The sequence below is a fragment of the Citrus clementina genome, unplaced genomic scaffold, assembly GCF_000493195.1.
Source record: "Citrus clementina cultivar Clemenules unplaced genomic scaffold, Citrus_clementina_v1.0 scaffold_4, whole genome shotgun sequence".
Classification (NCBI taxonomy): domain Eukaryota; kingdom Viridiplantae; phylum Streptophyta; class Magnoliopsida; order Sapindales; family Rutaceae; genus Citrus; species Citrus x clementina.
Window position 1 is genome coordinate 9457816 of NW_006262274.1, and position 25652 is coordinate 9483467.

At 33.2% G+C, this 25652-nt stretch overlaps 2 protein-coding genes across 8 annotated transcripts; both read right to left on the reverse strand.

Moving 5' to 3' along the window:
* Positions 1-355: 355 nt before the first annotated feature.
* LOC18044397 (serine/threonine-protein kinase CTR1) lies at positions 356-9224 on the reverse strand. Of its 6 annotated transcripts, XR_002905931.1 has the most exons (18): positions 8694-9224; positions 7654-7955; positions 7416-7560; positions 7040-7143; positions 6170-6378; positions 5515-5553; positions 5108-5431; positions 4935-4975; positions 3893-3961; positions 3652-3752; positions 3444-3528; positions 3193-3291; positions 2408-2476; positions 2193-2324; positions 1633-1727; positions 1334-1446; positions 1025-1069; positions 356-924 (listed from the first exon to the last, which is right to left on the reverse strand). XR_002905931.1 is itself a non-coding variant. In XM_024185498.1 (17 exons), the coding sequence occupies exons 1-16, from the start codon at positions 8991-8993 to the stop codon at positions 1347-1349; spliced, it is 2214 nt and encodes a 737-aa protein (XP_024041266.1). In that variant the 5' UTR covers positions 8994-9224; the 3' UTR covers positions 356-924; positions 1334-1346. The 6 variants fall into 6 exon arrangements, 3 of the variants coding, with proteins under 3 accessions (XP_024041266.1, XP_024041265.1, XP_006436679.1); XR_002905930.1 differs by having other exon boundaries at positions 1025-1446; XM_024185498.1 differs by lacking the exon at positions 1025-1069.
* Positions 9225-11667: 2443 nt separating this feature from the next.
* LOC18044398 (methyltransferase-like protein 13) lies at positions 11668-16089 on the reverse strand. 2 transcript variants are annotated; one of them, XM_024186670.1, is made up of 3 exons: positions 14075-16089; positions 12811-12860; positions 11668-12536 (listed from the first exon to the last, which is right to left on the reverse strand). In XM_024186670.1, exon 1 carries the CDS (start codon positions 15854-15856, stop codon positions 14420-14422), a length of 1437 nt encoding a protein of 478 aa, XP_024042438.1. In that variant the 5' UTR covers positions 15857-16089; the 3' UTR covers positions 11668-12536; positions 12811-12860; positions 14075-14419. The 2 variants fall into 2 exon arrangements, with proteins under 2 accessions (XP_024042438.1, XP_024042437.1); XM_024186669.1 differs by lacking the exon at positions 11668-12536 and having other exon boundaries at positions 12606-12860.
* Positions 16090-25652: the final 9563 nt, after the last annotated feature.

Sequence of the window (25652 nt, forward strand, 5' to 3'; positions counted from 1 at the left end):
GAAAGAGTAGAATGAAATAAGACCCATTCACGATTATTCTCATTTTATTTCATATATTTTTAGGTTAATATGATTAAATTAAATTTAAAAACTAAAAAGATATAAATTATTTAGGGTCAGGAACCCTTGGGGATCTCCTGTTATTATTCGAGAAGAGAACGGAAATCCACTCAAGCAATTCTAATGGAAACGCAGAGGAAATGGGTACATATGTAAAACATTGAGAATGAGTACGGGGATGTTAGTCCTCTCCCTCCCCTCCCCATTGCTATCCCTACAGCTTAGTATTTGAATTTCTTTAAACAAGAAAACCGAAATTGCCACCCCCGCATGCATGCATGGCGTGAGATGGAGGAAGAGAAAAGGTGGATATTTATAGTTCATTACTTCTTCCGCAATCTTTGACACGGCCACGAGTAAGTCTCAAACTTGCACTAGGAACAATTTACACACAGAATCAAGGTATGCATTATGCAACTACGAATAGTTAGCAGTCCTGTGATCGACAAATTGCCTGTAACCCTAGACCCGAAGTAGCTCAAGCTTTAAAGGGATATATGTCAAGCAGCTTTGTGATTGATAAATCACTCACTCTCCATGATTGTACATATATATAATACACAAACCCCGGCTGAAAACTTGCCCAACTTCAATGCCAGTTGTGATCTCACAGTAACATACCATTCAGGATGATCAAGTAACTTTAACCTTTGATGTAGCAGTCAGGATAAAAAAGATGTATGAATCTGACTAATAATTGCTCCAAATAACAGTGCACGACACTAGTAAGCAGTAAAGCCCAGTGCAAATAGAATTCTATGTAAACTCTTTGTACTTCCGCCAAGATGGCTTTAATATCTTGACAAGTTTCAGCTAATATACAGCAAGCAGCTACAAAGTACTGGAGTATGGAACAAAATTTCCCTGATAGTTGAGGTTGCAAGATAAGACTGATCAATGTCTTGCTCGTTGGCTTAGATAGACAAGAATATGAAAATATATATGTGAATGTCAGCTCTTTTACCTATGCTTAATTGGCAAAAGCAACAAAATGTACATGGCAAAAATCCTGCATAGTTTCACATTTGGACATTAGGACTTTCATAAAGCTATCAACACTAGAATGAATGCACCCTGCTACCAAACCTGCTACCAAACCTGCTATACAAATTAACCTATGCATGCGATATAGCTTTGGCTAAATAAACTGATACCAGAAAGAAACAACATTAATAACTGAATTTTGAAGCTGGCATGGAAGAGCAGGAGTACCCGTATGATTAGCAAATGAGAACTACTATCATATTAACAACTATTGTTATTGAGTTTTTACCCCTCTGGATTTGTCACAAGGGTTGTGCTGAGAGTGGCTGACAAACAGAACTCATGAGCAATTGTTGTAAAGTTTCCATAATACTGGGGAAAGAAGGACGAATTTCAGGCTCTCTGCAGATAATTAAAGTGCATTATCAGGGAGAGGTGAAGCAATGAATAATGTTGTGAGTTAGTGCCTTATGCTCGATTAGTGCCTTATGCTGGATCACATATCATAAAGATAAAACCATTTTTCATTAACAGAAAAAATTAAGAGAATCAACCCTGGGATTTTTTTGAAGTAGGTTGTGAACTTACTCGGCCCAGCAGGTCTCAATTAAGGCAGCCACCATTGGATTTACATTCTTGGGAATCTCAAGCCTTCTACCCTTAAACCCAACAGCAGAAATGACCTGCAAAATTAATGTCATATTCTTTTAGCAACATCCCTAAAATAAGTCGTCCAGACTCTCAGGTGTCAAATCTTATCACAGTTCCAGAACAAGAAGAATAAAAAAGCACTCAAGGGAGGCAGAGAGTTTAACTCCTACTTTATCAGCATGATATTCAACTACTCTTTCAGGATCCTTCTTTTTGCCATTAGTAGTTATTTTTCGAGCTAATAGCTATACTGTTTATTAAAAAGGGGGAAAATATTTAAACAGATTTCATCAGTAAAATCTGTTTTCCTATTGTGTTTCTTACAGATGCAAAATTTTGTTGGTCACCTTCAAAGGAATTTAATTTTTCTTAACCAGTGATCAAGCGTGGAAATATCTTGTCATTGTCAGTGATTATTTTTTATTTGTTTTCTATTGGTCATAATCAATAAATTCATTAACCAAACTTGCTTTGCCGCCAAGGAATAGATTAAGGACCTGAGAAGGAGTTGAATTTCTCCAAGGTTTTTGCAGAGTTATAAGTTCCCACAAGATCACACCAAAGCTGAAGACATCAGATTTCTCATTTGATGGATCCTCACGGAGAACTTCCGGTGCCATCCACTCTGGCTAATAAATAAAAAGAAAAAAAATTACTAAAATTTATCCCATGCTTCCTTTGAACGGAAATCAACATTTTAAATAAAACTTACAGTTCCTGCGGCAGTTTTTGATGAAATATATGTGTTTGGCTTTGAGCGAGAAAGACCAAAATCACAGACCTGGAATATCATATACAACATCAAAAGAAGTAAATAAGTTCATTATTATCACATCTTAAATAAATTTCACGTACAATGCATTAAAAGCTGCCCGTGTTAAGATAAAGTGGAGTAACCTAATTAATTGATGTATAGAAACAGCTCAGAGAATGAACAACTAAGGTCAGACTAAAGGCAATTTCCTAAGAGAGAAAAGAGATTAACAAATTGTACAGAAAATCTTTTTCTAATTTGTACCATTTGTTTGACTGTAAAAAAGTTATTTCAACAAGAGGAAGGATCCAACAGTCAACAAGCTGGTCCGTGATGCAAGATAAATACGATGACCCAAGAACAGTAAAATATAATTTACATTTCTTGTATTGTTTGAGTAAATAGACTCTGGCATTCCGATCAGAAAAAAAAAGGAAATAAAATCACCCATGATAACATGAATTCCACTGCCATGTATTTGCCTCTCTGGTTGCAATGTTAAACTAATGGTATTTCCTAGTTTAGCATCTAATTATAGCTATTTCCTTATTGTCTTTTACCCAAAATATTTCCCTTTCTTTATTATTTTGTAATTTCTTTTTCCAGTAACATAACACCTCAGCTGCCACCCTGGTAGGTAGGTTTTGCTTTTGACCAAAAAGGAGGAGAAAAACATATTTAAAGCAAAAGAAATGAATGCGAACTTTAAAGCATATCTGGAAGAATGAATTTCTAACACTGACCTTAACGGTGTAAGTACTATCCACTAAAAGATTTGGAGACTTCAAATCTCGATGAACAATTGGTGGTCTACGCTGGTGTAAATAATTCATCCCCTTTGCCTGTACAGAGCAATAAACAGCTCCTAAATCCAATGGAAAGTACAAATTGATGACCAATGTGGAAGTTGATATTTATGCTGGAAATTGACCATGCAAAATGTCACTCAGCATTTGATTAGAAAAATTAAACTTAAAAGATCTAACATACATACCACGTCATAGGCCATATTAAGGCGAAGTCTTTCATCCACTACAACTCTAGCATCAGGGATATGCAAGAGTTTATACAAGCTGCCTCTGCAATCCAAATCATGAATTCTATTTACTGACATATAACACTGATTGTCCAAAAGAGCCTTCCATTTTTTATGACCTCAATAAGGAAATACCAAAAAGAGACATTGCAACAACTCCTGATACCTTGATAAATACTCTGTCACAATGGACAAGTTTGGAGGCTCGGTAACAGCACCCATTAGAAGAACAATATTTGGATGCCGCAGACCTTTCATGATTGCAACCTAACAGAGAAAATTTTCAATTCAATACAGCTAAAAATGATAAAAAAACAATCTTAAAGAAAGAAAGAGCAGGGTTTCTAGCTTTCTTTCATGCTTCATTGTTGTATCATTTTATAATGCAAAAAGCAGCCAGGACGTACCTCCCTTAAAAATTCCTTGAAGCGATCTTCATGGAATTCTTGCTCAATGAGAATCTTGACAGCAACATCCTGAGAGTAAGAAGCATGGTATTAAACAAGCAAAACACATTCAGCATTAAAATTGGAACACGAAGTTAAACAAAATTGTTTCAGCATGGTAGAAAATTTAAAAGGAATGGGAAAAACATGAAAGCTTATCATTATATTAAACATTTATGCGTGGGGAAATTAAAGAGACATCATAAGTTCAGAACTTTTAAACTGCCATTAGGATGCTGTAAATGCAAGCAAAACAGATTATTCTATGCAGTGCCAAATCTTAGAATGATATGATTAATTCTCTTGCGTCAATAAAAAATAAGTGGAACTGACTATGTGTATGAGATTATCCCCTCTCAATATTTTCTTTGACTCACATTTATGGTAAGGCTTCTAGAAGATGTTCACTTTCCGAACTAATAAAATGATTTTCAGTAAATAGGTTGTCTCTTAAATAACAAAACCGAATGATCTTGTGAACAATACAAATTTCAAAAGTTGGAAACAGAAAAGAGAAAAGGAAATTCCATTTTGCTCCTATTCTTTTTTTTTTTTTTCGGAAGTAAACAGTGGCCAGGAAAATAGGGCGGTTTTCCCCAATATTACAAAAGTCTCATCTACAAGCATTCCAAGAGGACATCTAGCAACTTCGAATAATATATTTTTTAATGCCCAAATATAAATTTTAGCCCACTAAGCGAAAAAACAAGATGAAGAAAGTTTACTAAGTTTTATTAAAGACAAAAATGTTCATTAAACTGTGTCCTAAAAATATTGATCAGAAATTGAATATGAGCAAACTGAAATGAAAGTAAAAATCCTAAACAAGAGAGATCTTTCACATGCATATATCCAATTTCTTGGGGTTTTATATTTATGGAACAAAACTAAGAAAAAGAAATAGAAACTTAGAATCCAGTCAACTATATATTAACTAATAAGCACAAACATGTAAAGCAATATTACTCTACTCAATATATATAGAAAAAAAAAAAAGGCTCACTGAATTACGCCATTCAGCATGATAAACAGTTCCAAAAGAACCTGAAAAGCATTCAAAAACATTCATGTGAGGTCTCCTCAACGATATCTATGCGTTATGGATGGATTATAATTTCAAAACATTGATGATTGGTGCAGCATACAGTTCTGAGTCCTTTGGGAGTTAACACACACCTTCCCCAATTTTCTTCTTTATCAAAAGTTCACTCCATCGGATTTCTAATCCTTCCTCTTCAAGGTAAAGTTCTCTATTTGATGTACTCATTACTGACAGATTAGCCTCCATAAGCAAATGATTGTTTGTCACATAAGGCTTTAGCGTAGAGAAAGCTGAAGTTTCATGACTTTTTCTATGCCGAAATGGTTTTACAGGACTTCTTAGAAGAGGACCTTTGATGAAGTTTGACGAGTCAATGACATGAGTAGACGGACCGGACGGATTCTGCATCTGCAAATCTCTATCAGCAGTAACATTCCATGAAGCTCTTTGGAACAGAGCTGACACACAAGATTTATGGTTATTGCTTGAAGTGGACAAAAGTTGTTCTTATCAAACAGTTTCATAGTAAATGGATTTATACCTTGTGGATCAGGCTTATAGTCTTGATCAATAGCAGTACCTGTTTTTGACACGAAGCAAAATCTTTGTAAAGTTTAATTCAAAATCACTTGACAAGTATGTCAGTTATTCAGGTCATTGTTTGTGTATCAATAATATTTTTCGACTGCCAGGTGCAAGTGTCAGTGCCTCAGTGGTTCAAGCCCTGTAGGCAATCAACTCATATAAATAATCCTTAGAGTTAGGACAGAAACCAAATTAACCATCCAAGAACCTGTTTGTAAGGGATCAGTTCTATTAATATATCAAACGGTACCATGATTTATGAGCTTGTACTTTATCTCATGTATTTGAATTCTATGTACAAGCACACTTATAGCACTTTCTTTGTCGTGAAAACAAATCCTAAATGCAAGAAAATCTCTGAGGGTATCAAAGTTTTGGTTGTACATTAACATAACCCAGATGTATTATTAATTTTCTTTTTTCGTGAGTAGACATTATGAGCATGCCAGGCATAAAACAACACTCCTTAGTCCAAGCAATTATGAATGAGGAGTAAAATTTTGTAGAAGACTTATGAAGTAGAATATTATCTCAAGGTAAGATTCTCTGGATTTCAATCATTATGACAAACAAATTTTAAATAAAACAGCAAAAGGGAACATTGTAATCACCTGAGGGATCATCATCTAGATCAAATTTAGGTGAGTGATTGTCGATGAAATACAATTTGGCCAATGACCTGATGTTCTCAACAGTCTCTACAGCTTTAAACCTTGGATGATATAAGGGCGAAGAAACAAATACTGAAGCTGTACGATTGAGAGAGGAATCAGGCTTGCTTAAAACTCCAGGATCCTCAAGCAAATCAACCAAATACTCCCTGGAAATAATACACATTAATCTACTACCACTAAGAGACAATGTTTTGATTACAATTAAATATAACTACAACATAATAGTAGACATCTAGCTTTCAAAAATAATTTCAAGTGTGAGAAATGATCTCAACCAGCTATATGCTTGTTCCCAAAGCTAACAAAATTCTGTGTGGAAGTGGGGGGGGAAAAAAAAACCAATGCATATAGCACATGTATATTTTGACACACTTGTTTCACATCATCAATCTTTACTTAAATAAACTCTTTCCAAATTTTCCTAGTACAAATTTTACAGTCCAAGATGCATCATCAACTTTACTCTTGTGCTCATGTATGGGTGACGAAGTGCTTCATCTTCCCTTATTTATCAACCTTTTACACTCCGGTATTGTACAAGTCAACAGACCGAGCTAAATCATCTAATATGTCTGGGTAGATAAGAAACATAATCAAACCTATCGAACTCATGTTCTCATCTTTTCCACCCTCTCTAACTCTAAATTGTGCAATTCTTTATTAATTGCTTATGGATTGTTACCTTCAAAAACTTAGACTTATAATAAGCTATGACTTTTTCAACCACTTGAAGATGCATGAACATTCCCTAAAATGAAAATAAAAGTATAGAAAAAAGTCCAATCAACTATAGTCAACATGATATACCTATCAGGACCAATTTGCACCAGGCAGGATGAAGCATCGTCCCTCCTACAATATTTGCATCCCTTTGCGATTCGGCATGGTAAGTTAATTAAGTCTGCTAACACCTGCAAAACTCCCAGTCATCAGTAATCTTGATCCTCCGTATGTTTTCACAGAGATCTCTATCATTCAAGAAATGAAACATAAACCGATGCTCAATATATTGTAATATAAGAAATTAAGTTTATCAGCATTTAAAGCACCAGAAGGAACAAACAAATAACTATGGAATCAAAGTGTATCATTCCTCTAAGAACAACGACAAATAAAATGGCTATTATAGGCAACAAGGACAAGTTGCAGAAAGATCAATCTAGAACCAAGTTGATAGATTTACTTTAAACAATAGAGCACGATGGACACACAGGCCAACAGACAAGCTTCCAATCGGAAGTACTACAGAGTTGAGGCAGTCTTTCAAGTGTTCAGCACACTCCGACCACTGTTTATCAAATTCTTCTTCTTCTGTAGACGTTGTACCCCTTATGACGAATGAGACCTCGTTAAGAAGAATAGTAGATGAAGAATTCAAGAAGTTCTAGTAATAAACAAAATATGGTAACCAGAAAACTCACCCCATGTGGTTGCAAACAAGATTTGCGAGCTGATGAACGGCTTCTTCAGCAGTGATCCTGTCACACAAAAGAGACAGTACCCTGTTGTGTAGTTCCTTCAAATTAGGGTCACTAGATTTATCGATCAAAATGACTTTAATTGACAGATTATTACAAGGATCAACAGCCTTCAATGATTTGTAAGGTGGGATTAGACCAGCGTCTCGTTGGTTTGTACCAATACTCCATGTATATGGATCCATCCCATGGATCAGGTAAAACCCATCCAGTATTCTGTCAAAATAAGACAGACAGCCATTCACCTGGTGCAAGTGAAAATTAGAGGACTTTAAGCAGAAAAATCTATTGCAAACATTACAACTTCTAAAGAAAATTAATTAGTGCTATTTATGAAGTTCATGGTCCTTTGTCTTTCATGATTGGTGAATTATACCATAAATGGATGTATATAACATTCTACCCAATAACAATTGTGCTTTAAAATAGTATATCTTTCTTCACTTCAAATTGCCAACAAATGAGATTTACAAAAAGAAAAGGCCTCGGTTTGTTCTGTTAAGTTTGAGTCTAGGTGTAAATATTTCAAAATCATAGACAACACGAACCATTTGGATGACGATCAACCGGGTAGTTTCTGAAATCCAAAACAGGAATGTTTTGAAAGTCTAAATTTTAACCATCCTGTGTATCAAATGCAACTTTCAACTGTACCCTTATATCTAGAACAACTGAAAAACACAGTTCTTTCAAAGCTCAGTTGTCTTAAGACTTCAAAATTATGCAGGTACTTGGTTTCCATGTGTCAACACCAATGAACACTACTAGCATCATAAACGTCTTGAACTCCAACACAACTTAAAAAAAGGACAAATTTTGAACAAATCCTACTAAGTAAATTTAATTCTTGTGTCCAATCCAATCTAAATTTTCTCATTTTCTCAGCAACCAAACAAACCCAACATACAAAAAAGAAAAGGTACTCACCAAGCAAAAAGGGGAAGGAATTCAAAAAAAGCAAAAGAAAAAGAAAAAACACATACCCAAAATCGATGAGAGACGGTCTCAGCAGAATCAGTATGACGGTCACAAGAACTCAAAGCCAAGAAATGGGGATCATCAGCAGAAGCAGCCTGGGAGGAAAGTCTAAGAGCCATTGCAAGCTGCAACTGGTAACTCTCTTCAGTTTGCTGTGCCCAGCTCTTACACGGCGCCATTTCATTCCCAACCCCGAATCCCTCCTCATCCATTATCAAAAAAATCAAAAAGATAAGGAAAAAAAAAAATCCCTCAACCTCACAAATCAATAACTTAGCTGCCCATACACCAATACAAACATACATACATACAAACAATCACATTGAAAACGATGTGTTAACATAAAAAGAAAGCGCTTTGTTTGGTTACTTGTGAAAAGCAAAAGAATAAGTTCCTTAGCGGGGCAAGAATTTGGTTGATGGAAGTAGCTTTCAAAATGTCGAGTTGTGCTGTTATGTTGGCGGTGGTGTTGCTGACTGGTTTTCCTAATCAGGCGACTTGTGTACATGATTGGAGTTACTGTTTCAAAGCACTTGTTTGGCCTCTTTTGATGTTAGTGTCTGGGTTCACAGAATTTAGAGGATTTTTTTTTATCTTCTGTGGGTTGCGTTGAATCAGAACCGTTGATCATGAAAGATCAAGTTTGAAAAAATCTCTCACACTTTATTTTATTTGAATTAAACATGTTCGAATTTGAAAAAATTGATTTATTATAATAAATGGGTCAAAATTTTGGATATAATTTATTTAATTAAATTACTTATTTATGTTTATAATTTTTAAATTCTTAGAACAAAAATTAGTAGGAGTTCACTTAGTATAACTTTTCAAATAGAATTTTGGTTAATAAAGTTTTTGCGAATAGAGTTTTTATTAAATTTTTTTTTTGTTTGGTTGATAATAAGAGTTTTTATTAATAATTATAAAATTAATTTAATGGGTAAGTTTTTTAAAATTACGTTATGAAATGAATGAAATAAGATTGTGAATATTTTTTTAAAAAATTACTTTTCAATCTCTACTACCAAAAGTTTAAAAATTACTAGTACATACAAGATAAAGTATTTAATTTTAAAAGTTCTAATAAGAAAATAAACAAACAACAAAAATATTTAAAAAGAAATTATGAAATTAAATAATTATTTATAATCATTAAATAAACCATACAAAATAAGCACAAAGTTGTAAAGTTAGTTTTGTAAGTAATAGAGAATAATACAAAAAGGAAAATATGTGTAATGAGATGAATGAAATGAAAAACTTTGTAATATTTTTTTGTCCAATTTTGTGTTTATTAATTATTATTTGATACATAATTGTATATAAATAAATATAAAGAATACGATTCATTTATTAATTCTATTAAATGAATCAAATTAGATACTCATTTTATTATCTAAATCTTGAAATTAGGATTCATTTAATAAATTTTTAAGAATATGTTAATACGATAAAATTTTATAACTTTTTCCGTTACCGTTTTGTAACTATTATAGATAAATATCATTTTCCATTAATTAATATATGTTGGCTTAAATAAATATCAATAGGAGTTTTCGAGCATGTTTTGTTTGACCTTAGAAAAAGATGTCTCTTTGACAAGCTTTTCAACAATCTATTGGTCACTTTTTTGTGTTTATTAATTATTTAACATGCTCAGGTCATTATCAATACCATTGACGCGGCAATTAAATTGAGAATTCTTATCAGGTGGGAAGATGGTAATTCAGCTTCTATATACATAATGCCCAAGTATGTAGGTTTTTGTTTTGTAATATTTTTAATGTAATTTTGGCTAATTCAGCCGTGATTAATGGAATTTGATCATTTTAAAATGAATTAAAAATAATTATGGGTCTAATTGTTCATTAAATTTGACCCAATTTATTTCGGATTAGACCCACTAATTTGTTTAATAAACTTATTATGGGCTTAGGAAAGGCTGTGGTAAAAGGGTGGTTCTATTAGTATCACCTCTAAACTCCTCGTTAAACCCCTTTCCTAGAAACGCGCCATTAAAAGTACAAGAAATGGTGAAGATATTGACACTCCTCCATTATAGTTATAGAACCCCCACTTTAAGGAAAATTACAATGAAGAACAAATAGAAACAAAGAAACATATACACTTTTTCAAACAAATTATTTATATTCATAATCAATCGATTTTTTTTTTACATTTTTGCTTCCTATCTGACTAAAATAAATTGTACAAATTTAGAATAATGTATTATTTTTTCAAATTTCTTATTGATTAAATATTTTTGTACTTAAGATTGCTTTCTAATTATAATATAAAATATGTGTAATTTAAGCTAATAATTAATATTAAAAAATTCATCACTGAGAAAACTTTTTAGTTTGTGCGCGAGGTAATAATAATATTACAAAAAAAGTGAAAAATAGCACAATACAACTATAAGTTTTAACAATAAAAAAAGTAAATGAAAAATTAGAAGTGTACTAAAAGAAAGATATTTTTAGAAATAAAACAAATATAACTGAAAGAGGAATTTCATAAGGAGATGCCAACAATCCAACTCCATACGAAAATGACACTACTTTGAGTACACCCATTTTAATTCCACAAATAATCTTACCTTCTTATTTGGCAACAAAACCCCATAATCTCCTCTTGGAGTTGCAAAATTTTCACTAGCCTAATTTTCTCAAAATAATGTTCACTAGAAAAGATAAAAGTTTCTTTGTTTGAAGCCTCAAGATTTTAATTTTGAATAAAAGAATAATTAAAGATGGCGAGAAATTCTTGCTGAGAAATCATTTTCCTTTAACTTATATTGGATAATTTTCCCAACAGAATTATTTTACTTAAACTCATACGGAATAATTTTTCTGAGAGAATTATTTTCCTTAGCATATGGAATAATTCCTGCTCGGAAGTTATTTTCTTTGAAATTCATAAGGAACTGTAATTTTAATAAAATGGTGATGCTTTAGAAAATATAGCGGACTTTCCTGAATAATAACTTTCATTGATAATCCAAGCAGAAAGCTCAGAATAGCATTGATATCTACATTGGCATAGCCATTAGGGCAGTGAAAATGTCATTTAAAATAAGAGACAAGCAAACAAACTAGTAGACTGGTGGTAGGAACTAAAGGAGACAAGAAGGTACCAAGTAAATTTTTTTGTTAGGCATAGAACTTCTTCAAGTGAATGACATTCCAAGCAGTGGGGACCTTTTTGCCACCAAGCGTTTGAAGCTTGGAGGCTCCTTTGCCAAGTACCTTCCTGATTTGGTATGGTCTTTCCCACTTTTCTGCCATCTTTCCAGTGTTGGCCTCTTTTCCTGACATCCATTGCTACTCTGACAAGTTCCCCCTTCTTGAATTCTCGGAACTTGACATGCTTGTTGTATAGCATTTCAATTCGTTGCTTATAATGAACCATGTGTGCTGCAGCTGCGTCTCAAGCTTCATCAACTAGATCCTTGTCCAGTGCTAGGGAGGCATTGTTTTCAGCAAGCTGGGCGAGTTTTGACCACAAGGTTGGGAAGCTCTCCTTAAGATTACAGCCATAGACAAAAAAAAAAAAAAGGCAAATATGAAGCATGTATTCACATCATACTCCATAATTCCCCAAACTAAGGAACCACTATCTTTTGACTAATTTATTTATCCTATGTAAATTTCAACAGCAGAGGCAGATTATATGACACTAACAATAAATGGATGACCGAAAAAATTAAAAATTCAACCCAGCTAGCCATCAGCGTATACTGTAATCATAGTGTGTAACTCAAGCCTTTTTTATGATGCTCTTAGGTTACAGAAGACTTCATAGATTCAACCGTGTTGCCTGGTAGTGACACTGAAGTCTGACAAGTACTACAAAGAAAAATTTATCATTTCATGAAAAATATAAAACTAAATCATTCAAAACTTAGATATAAAATTTCAAAATGTCAATAAAAGCCAAATTAGCTGAATGAATCAAGTCAATTATAACCATCAAAAAACAACGTTAGAAATTTTGCAACAGATTTCAAAAAACGCAATACATATGCAACTCATGTTGAACCGAGATGAATTCATAATTCAGTGGTTTTCCATCTAAAAGACAAGAAACGGGTTAGTTTTTCTCTCCGTTTTGACAACTAACCAAAACACTTTTCTCAAATCCTTCTTCCTTTTGCTTGGACCCCCATCGCACTGACAAAGACAGAAAGAAACTGATTCAGGGAGTGTTGTTAAATTTTTCAACTTTATTTAGCTCAATTATTTATCAAAAAAGTCACAACTTTGTTCATATAATGTTAATGCATACAAACAAGTGTAACAGAATTATCAGGACAATGAGATGAAGTCTGGAAATTTTATTGAGGACAATAACCAAGAAGTAATTATCCTGAAGAAAAACCAGAGACTGCTCTTTTCTACTTTATTCCTTTTTGTTATTATTAGTTTTATATTAACTAAATCGACGATGAACCAGACAATTGAAAACACAAAATTATATTGGGAATATAAATTATGAAACATCAAACTACACTACGGTTATCAAACATGGCATTTCAAAAAATTATCTTAAAACAGAGCACTTTGCTAATGTAAAATTCTATCATCCTCAACCAGCATTTTTGAAAGCAAAGCATTAAATCATCTGACTATCTTTTTAGTCCAATTCCAGTTGCATCAGACGGAATTTGCAGCATTTGCTAGAATCTCATATAATCACTGCTTATAACATTCTTTAAACAGATACCAAGTAATATTATTCAGAGGACAAGGCAAATCAATCAAAATGATCATTTCCAACAATTTAAGCGACGCAGGTTTAATAAAACATTTGTATCTCTTCAACCTCTCACCTAAAAACAGTGGCAAGGATGAGTTTACAATCAGAAAATGAGGGCTGCATGAAAAGTTAGGATCGACGTAAAGTTCTAATCACAAAGGGAGAAAATAGACACAGAGGAAATACAGAAGGAAGGTCAAATAACAAAGCATGTCATGTTCACCTAAGAAATAATGGGAACATTGTTTAGATCTAAACAGTAGATACCATTAATGGAAATGAAGACACCATAAGATTACAAAAGTCCAGACCAATCCTACTGAAAAAACATTTTTGTAGCTAGGTTGTCACAATTCATAACCATAATCAAACAATTTTCGGCTACCTCACCTAGCCAAGTGTGTAATATATCCCACAGAAAAAAGGAATTTAGAATAAGATACAAGAGTTGATTCCCAGCTAGAGCTGAGGAGGATCATTATTACAATCAAGAACAGCAATCCCATACTTCTACTCTGAACCTAGACAAGGTATTTGAAGTACCAAACTCTTAAGATAGAAAGGTATTTAACTTAGAGCCATGGAGGATCATGACAATCACTTAACACGTTAAGTAAATTGATCTTACTTAGAAACACAAGCTGATGAAAGTCTCACTAATTGGTAAAAAGGTCTTCAAATGCAGCAGGTGTCCTCATGCTTATGCTTTCAATCCATTCAACCCTCAACTACATAAATCAATTTGGCCAAAACATTTTCAGAAGCAAATTTTTGCTTTTCTTGTAAGAACCTAGGAAGTTGACATTAAGAACCACTCAGGATATTGCACAAGCATCCAGCTTAAAGTAGTTCTTTACCTAGGAAGTCTAGAAAGAGCATCTGAGAAACAGAAAATTCATGTTTCTCATGAACCATTCTTCGAAACGCAACATTTTCAAGAAATCATGATCCTCTAGTCTCAGAGCCTCAGGTGTCAAATTTTCCTTATGGAATCCATGTATTCTCCTGAAATCAATAGTCTCAGCTTTTTACCAAAGGCATTCTCACAATCACTACCCGAGGACACAATAGACAACCCTGTGGCAATAAGTACAAAATTCTCTTCATTTCCAACATCAATTTCATACAACTCCTGAAAAACGTCCCGAAATTCCTGTATCAACATATCATAGAACGACCTGTTCGGAGGAATCACATTCATAACAAAAATCCCAAAATCACTAAGAATCAATCTAGCAGCCAAAAGTACATCTTTCCTCACAAATTCCACAGGTGGAGCACTTGTACCATTTCTAGCATCACCAGAATCTAAATCAACCATAATAACATCAAATTTATTATCTACTCTGTCACTGTTATCCAAAAAATTACCGTCCTTTAGGCTACAAGCACCAAATGAATCTGGATTCTTCCCAACAATTTGACGAGCAAGTTTCTCTAAGAACTCTATAGCATCTCCAACAGAAACCTGAAGAAACTCTCCATCTTCCAATCCAAAATACTGCCTTGCAACCCTCAAAACTACTTCATCCATTTCTACTCCAACAACCTCAAAATCTAATTGGGTTCTCAGAAAACTAACCAAAGCCCCTCCACCAACTCCGACACACAAGGCTTTCGGCCTAAACCCAAACCGAATGCGCTCTCCAATATAAGAACCAATCAAAGCACAACTAGCAACCATTGGCACCAAATATACATGAACCAAAACTCCAATATGAGGCCTAAACCGTACCTTTCCTCCAATTTTTACCGAATCTAAGGAAATAGCCGCCTCAGGCACAAGCTTAACCTCAGTTTGAACTAAATTGGGCATTCTTTTAAACCTCAATCTCCTCCTAAACTCTCTCTTTCGACACCCACCCTCGCTTTCTATCTCAACATCTTCAACAAGCATTTCACCAGCAAAATCCCCAACACATTTCTCCAAAACCACACTAGAAACGACATTGTCTTCATAACTCAAAAGGGGTACATTATAAATTCCATTTTTATCAAAGCAAAATTTCCGAGACAGCGCAATTACCAGAGGCTTCACACTGTCCTCCAGACTCTTCTGATCGAAAGAGTCGTGTTTTGTTGTGATGGGTAAATCGGGGGAGTCGTCGGTGGTGGGTTCATCACCAATTAATATGAGGCGTGAGAACTGGTGGCAGCTGAGGAGAAGCTGGAGATGGCCCGACTCCGTCGAGAAGATCCAGTCGTGCTCCCGATGCTTGGGAACGAACATGAGAGCTACTTGGGGTTGGGCGAGTGAGTCGCTGAGTTGAACCGGTGAATCGAGAACAGCGACTCGGAGGAGATGGTTGTCATTGTGGTGGTTGTGGTGAGAGAGAGGGGGACTTGGAATGGTGAAGGTGATGAAGCGTGATGGGTTTATGGTTTCGAACATGCCCATGTCAAGAGCCATTTGTCGCTTCGCGCTCTCGTCGTGTTATTTGCTCTGTCAATGAATAAGCAAACTCCGAAGTATCACTAAACCACAAGCATAGTAGCGTAAAATTGGTATTTCGTTAGGAATATTCATCATATTCTGTTTATTCTATTGCAATTAACCGATACATGTATACGATATGTATGCTTATTTACAAATCCATGATGAGAATTCGAGAATCATTGCCGGTGGCAAAATGGAGACCTTGTGATATTCTTCCAAAAATAATTGTGGCGAAAACAAAGGAAAAAAACCTGTCTCATATAAATATTACATTTATGATATTTTCAACACATTAAGTAGATGAAAAAAATCAATATAAATAATTCTTTTTCCATTTTTTTTCCAATCACATCGACATTATTTGAAATATTGGAGGTAATTAAAATATATTTAAGTACAAAATTCATTGTGGTCATAAGAATTATAAGAGGAAAAAAACTCTTGTTTGGAAAGAATCTAAATCTTTTAAAATTTACTATTTTTGTGAAACTCTAGTGCCTATATAAAGAGAGTTATTTCACAATTGAAAGTGTACAACATAGAGCATAAAGTAGAGAAGCAAAATTCGACCTCGTCCCTAGAGAATCCGAATTTGGCGCATAATATTGTGTTGATTTATTTACTTATCTTCTTTTTATCTCTGTGGAGAATCTATGTGAATCTTGAATCACTAGACATTGATAAATTGAAGAATTGCTATTGATCACTTTGCGAAGTGCCTTGAAGATCATGGATCAAGAGGGATAACAATTATTCAAGAGAACCAAATTCAGTCTAAAGTTGAGTAAACTGTTAGTGACAAATTGTAAATGTGAGTCTTAAATTTGGTAAATTCATAGGTTATAACAGCTCAACTTAGTGAATTGCTTTTCATTTGGGTGTAACCTCGTGGATGTAGGATTGATTAATCTGAACCACATAAAAATCTCCATGTCATTTATTTTCTACAGTTTATTGTGTTTTTAGAAAATTAATATTTTTTATACGGCCAGATGAACAGTAATCGTGAACAGTAACTGTAAACAATAACCCTAAACAGTAACGGTGAACAATATTTTCAAAAATTAATTAAACTATTAATTTTAGAGTTTTAATTGCTTACATCTATTTACAGTAGATCTAAATTCCTTTCATTCGGTAATGAAATTTATAGAGAGAAAAGAAGAGTGATGAGCGGATACTCTGGGTATATGGAAAATTCAAGAGGGAAAAAATACAATAATTAGGTTTTCAAAAAGGGGAAAATAAGAGTAGCACTAAACAATATTATCAATTTCGTTGTTCAATTTTGGGGATTCACAAATTGGGGAAACTAAGAAACTTGCTGCACCCTAAAACCGAAGCTAGAGGCACCCGAATGTCACTAAAAATGCTAAAATTGCAAACCTCATTTGGTCAACTTGTCTTCACCAAATAATTTCACACACATCATTCATTGTTATTGGGTGGTTCGTTATTATTTTAACACGTTTATTTGGAAAACTCCCAGAATCAATCCTGATGAAAGCCAGAGTTAAAGAGTATGGGTTAAGGTTGCAATTGAAACTCAGTGAAGAGCGCACATCAAAGGTTAGGAATGGAAAGATGAAAGTAGGAAATTGGTTTGTTTCTTTTTGTGAAAAGGGTAAAAAGAGTTGTAGATGAAAAGAAACGACAGAGCAAAGGGAAGTAGGTTTATGTTAAAATTGCATCAATGTATTAATAGGTGAATCAGATTTAAACCAAATTATTTATCGTGAAAAGAAGAAAACGAAGGTTGAAAACAGTGCAGACGAGAGAATTAATTATGGTTTTATTTCGTATTTGTAAGTATGATTCTGGTATTTGTTCTAAACAATATATTAAAGGTTATTGTTAATTAATATGATCATAGTGTTTGAATTTCTATTTAAGTGTTAGGTTAATGGATATTTGAGAACATGTAACAAATTATAAATTTGTAATGTAATTAGGAAATTTAATTGATGGGTACAACTGATATTTTGAATGTAGTTATTAAAGAAAGATAAACATATTTGATAGTTTTGTGGTATATGTAATATAGTTAATGTTATTTATTTTATGGTTGTTCACATGACGATGATAGGGAAATATGATAAAAAAAGAAAATAAAAAAAGACTAAAATAAATAAACCTAGATATATAAAAAGTAAAGGTTTAGTAGTTTTAATGATGGGATTGATGCGATGAGTTTTTTTTTTTTTTTGACAATTTCAATAAAAAAGCATTACAAAAGATCAAGGAAAATGATGAAAAGGCATGTATAACTAAAGAGGTAAGTGGATGAACTTGAAAAGTGTGAATAAGAAACAAGATTGTATGAATAATGAGAGCTTAGTTTATTTTTATTACTACATTGCAGATTAGGAAGGAAATTGGAATGGCATTCAAGAATTTGCCAACTAATAAAAGGCGCAGGTACACTGTTGGAAAGAACAGAGGAGTTTGTTTGAATGGAGAAAGACCAAAGTTTGTATAGAGGAGTGTGCCGGAGCAATTGGCTTCCGCTGTAGGTAAATTGCAGGCAGAATAAAGAGCGGCCATGTGTTCTATTGGATTTGAGCAATTATTGGAGATGAAGTGTGGTCGTTTGAAATGAAAACTTTGTGAGTGGTTATTACAAAGGGTTGACACGGCAAGGTCGGTATTATGTGTTAATGGTCTGGAGTTAGAGCTAAGTGCACAAAGTTTTGGACAAATAATGGGTATTTTTTATGGAGGAACGCATGTGGAATTAGATGGTGACGTGAAACAAGTTTCTAGACATGTAGAGAGATTTGAAGCCATGCCTTGGTGTATAAACATTAAGAAGTTAGTTGAAATATTAAGTAGATCAAGTCATGATGATGATGAATTTAAAGTAGCATTTATGTTGTTTGCACTGTATTAGTGTCATGTCCACCGCGGAAGTCCATATAAGCTCAAAATTTTTGTTTTCACTGAAGGATGTGAAAACAGTCAAATCAAGGAATTGAGCATCTTTTTGCTTTGGTAGACTATAGATGGGATAACAAGATAAAAGGAAGATAAGTTGGCATATGTTGGTGGCTATTTGCTTTATCTTCAGATAAATATGTTTCCTGCATTTTTTTTTCTTGTTTTTTTATAGATATTTCCTGCAGAAGTTAGATGTGCAATGAAAAAGTGATTTACAAACCAAAGGCCTTATGGGTAAACAAGTGTTTAATTTGAAATCATTTAATCATTAACCTTTAGAACTTGATATATTAATAAAGGCAGTTGATTATTTATTGTTTTGTTCTAATATTCTGAATTCAATACTAATTTGCACAATCTGTATTATGTGTATAAGAATCTTAATGTATGTAATTGTATCCATTTTTCTATGGCCATCTAGGTATTGTACATAAAATTTCGTACTATATGGGAAAAATAGTGGAGACGCATCAATGTGTCCAGTTGTGAGGTGGGATGCTTACAAAATTAGAAGATTTATGAAGTGGTTGGATAATCAAGGAGGCATTGGGAAGGACAAGGCATACAAGAATGAATTGGTCAATATATGTTGTAATTGTAGCTTTTTATGTTGGTGGTTAATTAGATATTTTGAGTATAATGTATGTTTTTCTTATTCTATTTGCCTAACGGTATTAGTGACGTACGAATAATGGTGACCTTTAAACCTATAAGGGGCTGTAGATTTTGATACATGTGTCCATTTGAGGTGTGTATTTAAAGCGTGTTGAATTGTGAATATTCGATTTTGAGCTAATTGGCCCCTGGGATTGATGGAAAATTCGACATAATTCAAACTCGAATCACAAGTTGTAGAATGTTGCCATATTTTTGGATTTCTTGTAGAATGCTATTTGTTTATATTAGAGAACTTAGTGTTTTTCTTTATTTCATACTTTTTGTTAGAATGTTATTTTATTTTAATAATTAGGTATAGACACTTTAGTCATTTCATGCGTTTAGCTTTCAATATAAAAAGGAAAACTCCTTTTTTGTCAGACCATTGAATACATTTATAAAATATTCCCCTGAGGAATTGGTGTGTTCTCTTTGATCTTGCTTCTGTATGTGTTAGGTAAGGCTTTGTATTTAGTGGGTAATTGGGGTGGCAAGACCTAGTGGAGTACGTATTTAAATTTAAAAGATTTGTAATCAGAATTATAGGGTTAATGTTTATAGGAGATGCCCAGAAAGGGCTAAAAAACTAGAAAATGGTAAATTAGGGTCGTATGATTTTAGTATGTAACAATAGTTTGATCATAAGAGGTAAAAGAACGATAATGAGAAAAAAAGGTAGAAATCAATATGATGAAATAATTCAAGCATGTCATTGTATAATAATTGTAGTATGTTTGAAATTGAAAATAGGAATCTAATGGCATGTTTGTATAACATGGTATTGCTGATGAAAGATAACTACTAAATAATTCTTGCTTCAAGTTGCTTTATGTGGGAGTGTAATGGAAGGTTGCAGAGCAATCTATCAAGGTGAGGAAAGTTATCAATTGGTAAATAGAGAGCAGAACGAGTATGGCACAAAGATTAGACAATGGGCACATGAGCTGCAACCAATGTTGCTAATATAAAGTAGGTGACTACTGAGATTGTTAGTAAAATAAAGGACATAAGAGGCAGTTTAATTAAAATTGAACAAATTACAGCTCGAAATTATGAACCGATTGAAATGGATGGATCAAATGATGAAATTGACGAAGGGATCATATGGCATAGTAATGGCAGTAGAAAGAAAATGAAGATAGTGAGGGAGGATGGTGCTGGTGATGAACATGTTTCATCGAAGAGATGATTTATTGTCTCACAAAAGACAACATATTGAAATGCCTCTTTAGATTAATGATCAGTTAGCAAGTCTTTTTGCTGCGTCTTACAGTTGTTAATCTTGTCTTTAAATGAATTTAAAAGTAATTTTATTAAGCTAGTAAAGAATATGTGGGAATTATTATTAGATTAATTTTAATAGCACATTGTTTAGTGGTTTTCTAATCGACATAGGATAAAATAGATAATACCAAAAATGTTTCATTCTCGGTAAAGAGTACTTTAAGGTATTGCACTAAAATACTGGTTGGGCTGACGAAGGGGCAAGTCAATGATCGTGAAATAGAATGTGCACATATAGCCCGTTTCAGGGCTGGCACATTTGTTGTGCGTTGGCCTGTGTCTGATATTTATATTAAGTTAATTAAATATATAAGAAGAAGATTTAGATCAAAGCTAGGGTCTGTTAAGCATAATTGAAACACTTATAATTTTTTTCCATGGTTATATATTTGTGTAACAACTTGTGATTTTTGACTGCTTTATAGTGATATGTTGTCATTACAAAAATGAATTGGTTGAGTCAAAAGGAGATGTTATCGCTATGCCCAAAAAAATGGATGAATGATTCGATGAGTAATTAGTACATGGAAAAATTGTTGGGGGTATGTGTATTGGTTAGAAAATAAAATATTTGATTTACGTAAATTTATGCTTCTATGTTTAGATAATTTCAATTGTTATGGAGAGTCTAGCAAAGAATGAACATGAAAAAAGGGCACAGATTCCAACGAGGTGGTTCCTTCCAACATATTTTGTAGTAAGTATTTTGCACTTAATGTCATTGCACGGTGCGCACAACGTATGTAAAGAATTAAAAATGAAAATGATATTAAAGTATATGGAGTGAAGATAGCTATGACAATTATATTTTCTTGTTGTTTCTCAGTTATTTGTCTATCAAACATGTCCGTGAAGCAATATGTTGTTTTTTGTTTTAGGACTTATGCATTCAACTATTGTGATGGCTATCGTAGTAACCATATGAACAAAGTGTTATTATTATCTGGATTTTTCCCATTAGTGATGTTAAAACTAATTAAGTTGTAATTGTACTCGGAAAATATAGGACATAAGGATGAGATTGACAACAATTAAAAGTGGAATTTAGGTGAATCAAAATAAAGGTAGATGAGTTTTTGAATTTGTTGACGTTTTTAAATGTGCAGATTATAAGATCTTTGAGTTATGTTTTTTATAATTAATTACAACGTGACATACGACATTCTGTAACATTACATAATTATTTGAATTTAGTTAAGAATACAATAAATTATAGTAAAGTTTTTATGACATGCTTGTGATTGAATATAGCAAAAGGTTTTGCTTCAAAGAAATGATGTTTTGTGGCTAGGGACGTGGAAGGACTTGAGGGAGTGGTGCATGGAAGACCTCTTGTGGCATCACCAGGTGTAGAAAAAATTTACTACTAACTATAACTACGACAAAAATGTGATTTGTTGATAATGTGAAATTTCAGTTTGGCCCAGATATATATCCCAATAAACCATGAGGAGTTGCACTGGTACATTGTTGTGGTGAACAATCCTAATAGATGTATTGAGATATAAGATCCACCACAAAGTTTTTCAAGAGAAATATCTTTATATGAAGAAGCAAAAACAATGGTGATATTAGTTTATGTAGTGGTAAAGCTTAGATTAAATAATTGTAGGAGTCATAGTCTTGTTAATTTAGAATTTTGTTGGGTATTTGTTTTGTTGTAGATGAGAGCACTTGATAAAGTATTGCAGGATGACATAAAGATGTTATTTGGAAATGAATTATCATTTCATAGTTTTACTATGGTTCACAGCAAGAGAATGCACAGACAACCTGATAGTTATGATTGCGGGCTGTTTGTCATATGGTATATGCAGAATCTTAGGAAAGAATGGGACCTGGATGCATATAAGATTTATTGACAAGTTCAATATAATGATGAATTATTTTAATGGTTAGATTGGAATCTACAATTCATTATATAGGTCTTATCTGTTAATAAGGAGATGTTTCTATTGAAGTTGCATGATAATGATAGTAAGATTGAAAACATAATCATGATGTAGCATATGTTTCTAGAACACTAGTAATATTCTGCATGCTAAATGATTAAGCTTTTTTCATTTGGTTTAAAATGTACTTTACAATATGATTCAAATGAGGCTAGAAAGAATTTGGCCATTAAGTTGGTGATGTGTTGTAGTAACCATGTGAAGGAAAAACAAAAAACTAGAATGTTCCCATAGATTTAATATAACGAATGAGGTTGAATAAAGTGCACGTGTCAAGCTGTTCGAGAAGAAGTACCTTGCCTAGGCCAGAGGTCAAAGCAAAAAGGTCATGGTTGAAGAAAATAGGCACGATACATTATTTATAGTTCTATCAATTAAGCTGTTGCAATGGGAAAAAAATAAAAATTGCTATGGATTGTACGAGTTTATCTTTATTCAATAGTATTGAATTTTGATTAAAAGCATGCTTATATAAAATATATTCAGCCAATCAAACTATTCACATATTGTGAGTTCGACTGAATAAGTCAAGGATGACAAAGTTACAATAGTTGAAGGATGTTTAGAGCTTGATAAATCGCCTATCCAATCAACATCATTTACAAAAGGACATCCCCAATTTACTGCAACCATGACCTCTCCTTTAGAGTTCCCCTATGTTGGTCCTAAACAATCGAAATCCATAGAAATTGAGCTGAATATATGATCCATACATGAAATTATTAATGATAAAAATTAAACATATGCAATCCTATTATGACTTTAATCATATACCCCAAAAAAGAGATCATATTAAATCAATATATTTAAGTAGGTACATAAAAAAAAATACCTACGTAAAACTTGATAGACATTGTGAAAATAGAGGATACAAATAAAATAACAATAAAACAAGTGTGTAAGCATGTTGTTTGCATGATAAACCAACAAGACATTATGAGGGCTATCTACAAACTTCAAAGCATTATGTTTTATTTTAATCCTTCATTGTTGTATGAATAATGACCATCTCCTATGCCGTCAATGAATGTTCATCATCGGCTTCCTTAAGTTGTATGATTTCCAGCAACTGTTCCCATTTTGTTTTTTTATAAACTTAAATGGTTCACTCTCATCTCTACAGGATTGATTGAACCTGGAAATAGAAACAATAAATAGAAAAAGTTATTCTTTTTATAAAGTTGTTAACCTCCAAGTGACCACCGAGATTGCTTAATTTTCTGTTTCTTTAAGTGAGTTTGAGATTCTAATGCCTGCTGAACAAACGGGTGAGCCAACATCCTATAGAAATCAGGTTGCAGAAATACAAAAATAATGTAGTGAAAGGTAATGTTTCCATATAGCACTTGCTCTCATAACAGGAATTCGAAAAAAATGGAAAAAATCATTTCCAATCTTTCTTATACAATTGACTGAAAAAAATGATAAAGGAAAATGGAATCTTATATAAGTAGCTAGAAAAACCAAAAAACCGAAAAGTCCTTCTTTCACTTTCTTTCCAAGTAATCCATATGTCACGAACACCATAACCTTCCACTGGATCAGCCCTTTGGAAGGAGCATTTGCCCCACCCCATATATGGATACAAGTATGAAAAGATATTCAATAATATTTTATACTTATTATGATAAAGGATGAAAATGGAAAAAGTGACAAAATATAGCAGTCACATATTTTATAGTTATATCGATACAGAAAGTAATACCTCCATTGCAGCCAATTGATTTCAATATAAAGTCGACAAGTTAGTTCCTCAAGTTCTATGTTCTTATCAACTACTGCAGGACTGATGTCAGATTTAAACAGCTTGAGATAGATAAACATATATATTTGTCATATTCTTGCAAACATATGTAATATATTTAGATAATTTTTTACTGCCAAAACCAATAATCAATCCCAACAGTAAAAAAAGAAAAAAACACACTTAATTAAAATATTTTTCACTAGTTCCCCAGTTGACAACCTAGCCACAGGCCAATGCACAAAATGAAATACTAATAAAGAAATTTACATGATCAAAGAGAAAGCAAATTGGGAAAATCTCTTCTTGTCGTGAAGGCAAATGAAGGATATAACCTCTTAAATAAACAGACACAACTATGAAGTTTGCATGTGCTTTTTAGAAATTCACAACCTAGCAAATTAATCATGATAAGAATGTGAGAGAAAAGCATATGATCAATATGGTTTCATCATTTAATATATACTTAATTCAAGGACGAGGGACACAGAGCTCAAACACTCACAAGACCACAATATAATATATATATCTAACACCAAGACTAGTAGCATAAACTGGAGGAAAATGGAGAAGGACATAGTAAGGTGGATGATTAAACTTATAGAAGGCACATATAGTTAATCATGTCATGCTTTTAATCATCCACATATCAAGCAATAGTGGGAGACATGTAGCTTTCCTTCACCCTTAAATAGAAAGTACATAAGAACTTTAAGATAGCATGAATTAACTTGCAGTACCATTCAATCTTAATGTAAAAAGAGTTTCTTGATTTAAAAAAGTCTTCAAACCAATGTGTACACATGAAAATGCTCATTTTTATTTGCAACGACTTTAAATCAACTGACTTCTCCTATTTCGATGTTAATGTCTTGTCCATTTTCGATTGCTATCATGACCTTCTTACGAACTACAAGCGATAGCTTGTCCTTCCATAACCAATCAATTGAACGTCTACGATCTATTAACTTTTGTATCTTTCTAGCCAGGCTTTCAAATTGCCTTGTGATGTTTTGCACAACATAGTTCTCTATCCATAATTAAAATTGCTGAAACATTGTATTTGTGACGTGTGGTCTTTGTGCAAGTAGGCATGCAGTGCAACGCCCACTTCTCCCATCTAGATTCTTTAAGCCATGCATGTCATTGATCCTTCTTTAATTTTATTTGGTCCATGTAACGATTGAACTGTTTT

Bases quoted from the DNA above. Each gene is read 5' to 3' on its own strand.
- LOC18044398 (XM_024186670.1), bottom strand. From the start codon at position 15,856: ATGGCTCTTGACATGGGCATGTTCGAAACCATAAACCCATCACGCTTC.
- LOC18044397 (XM_024185498.1), bottom strand. From the start codon at position 8,993: ATGTATGTTTGTATTGGTGTATGGGCAGCTAAGTTATTGATTTGTGAG. The intron at 3,962-4,934 runs GTGAGCCTTTTT...TCTTACTCTCAG, and splicing joins ATGCTGAATGGCGTAATTCA to GATGTTGCTGTCAAGATTCT. The intron at 1,447-1,632 runs GTAAGTTCACAA...AATTATCTGCAG, and splicing joins ATTGAGACCTGCTGGGCCGA to AGAGCCTGAAATTCGTCCTT.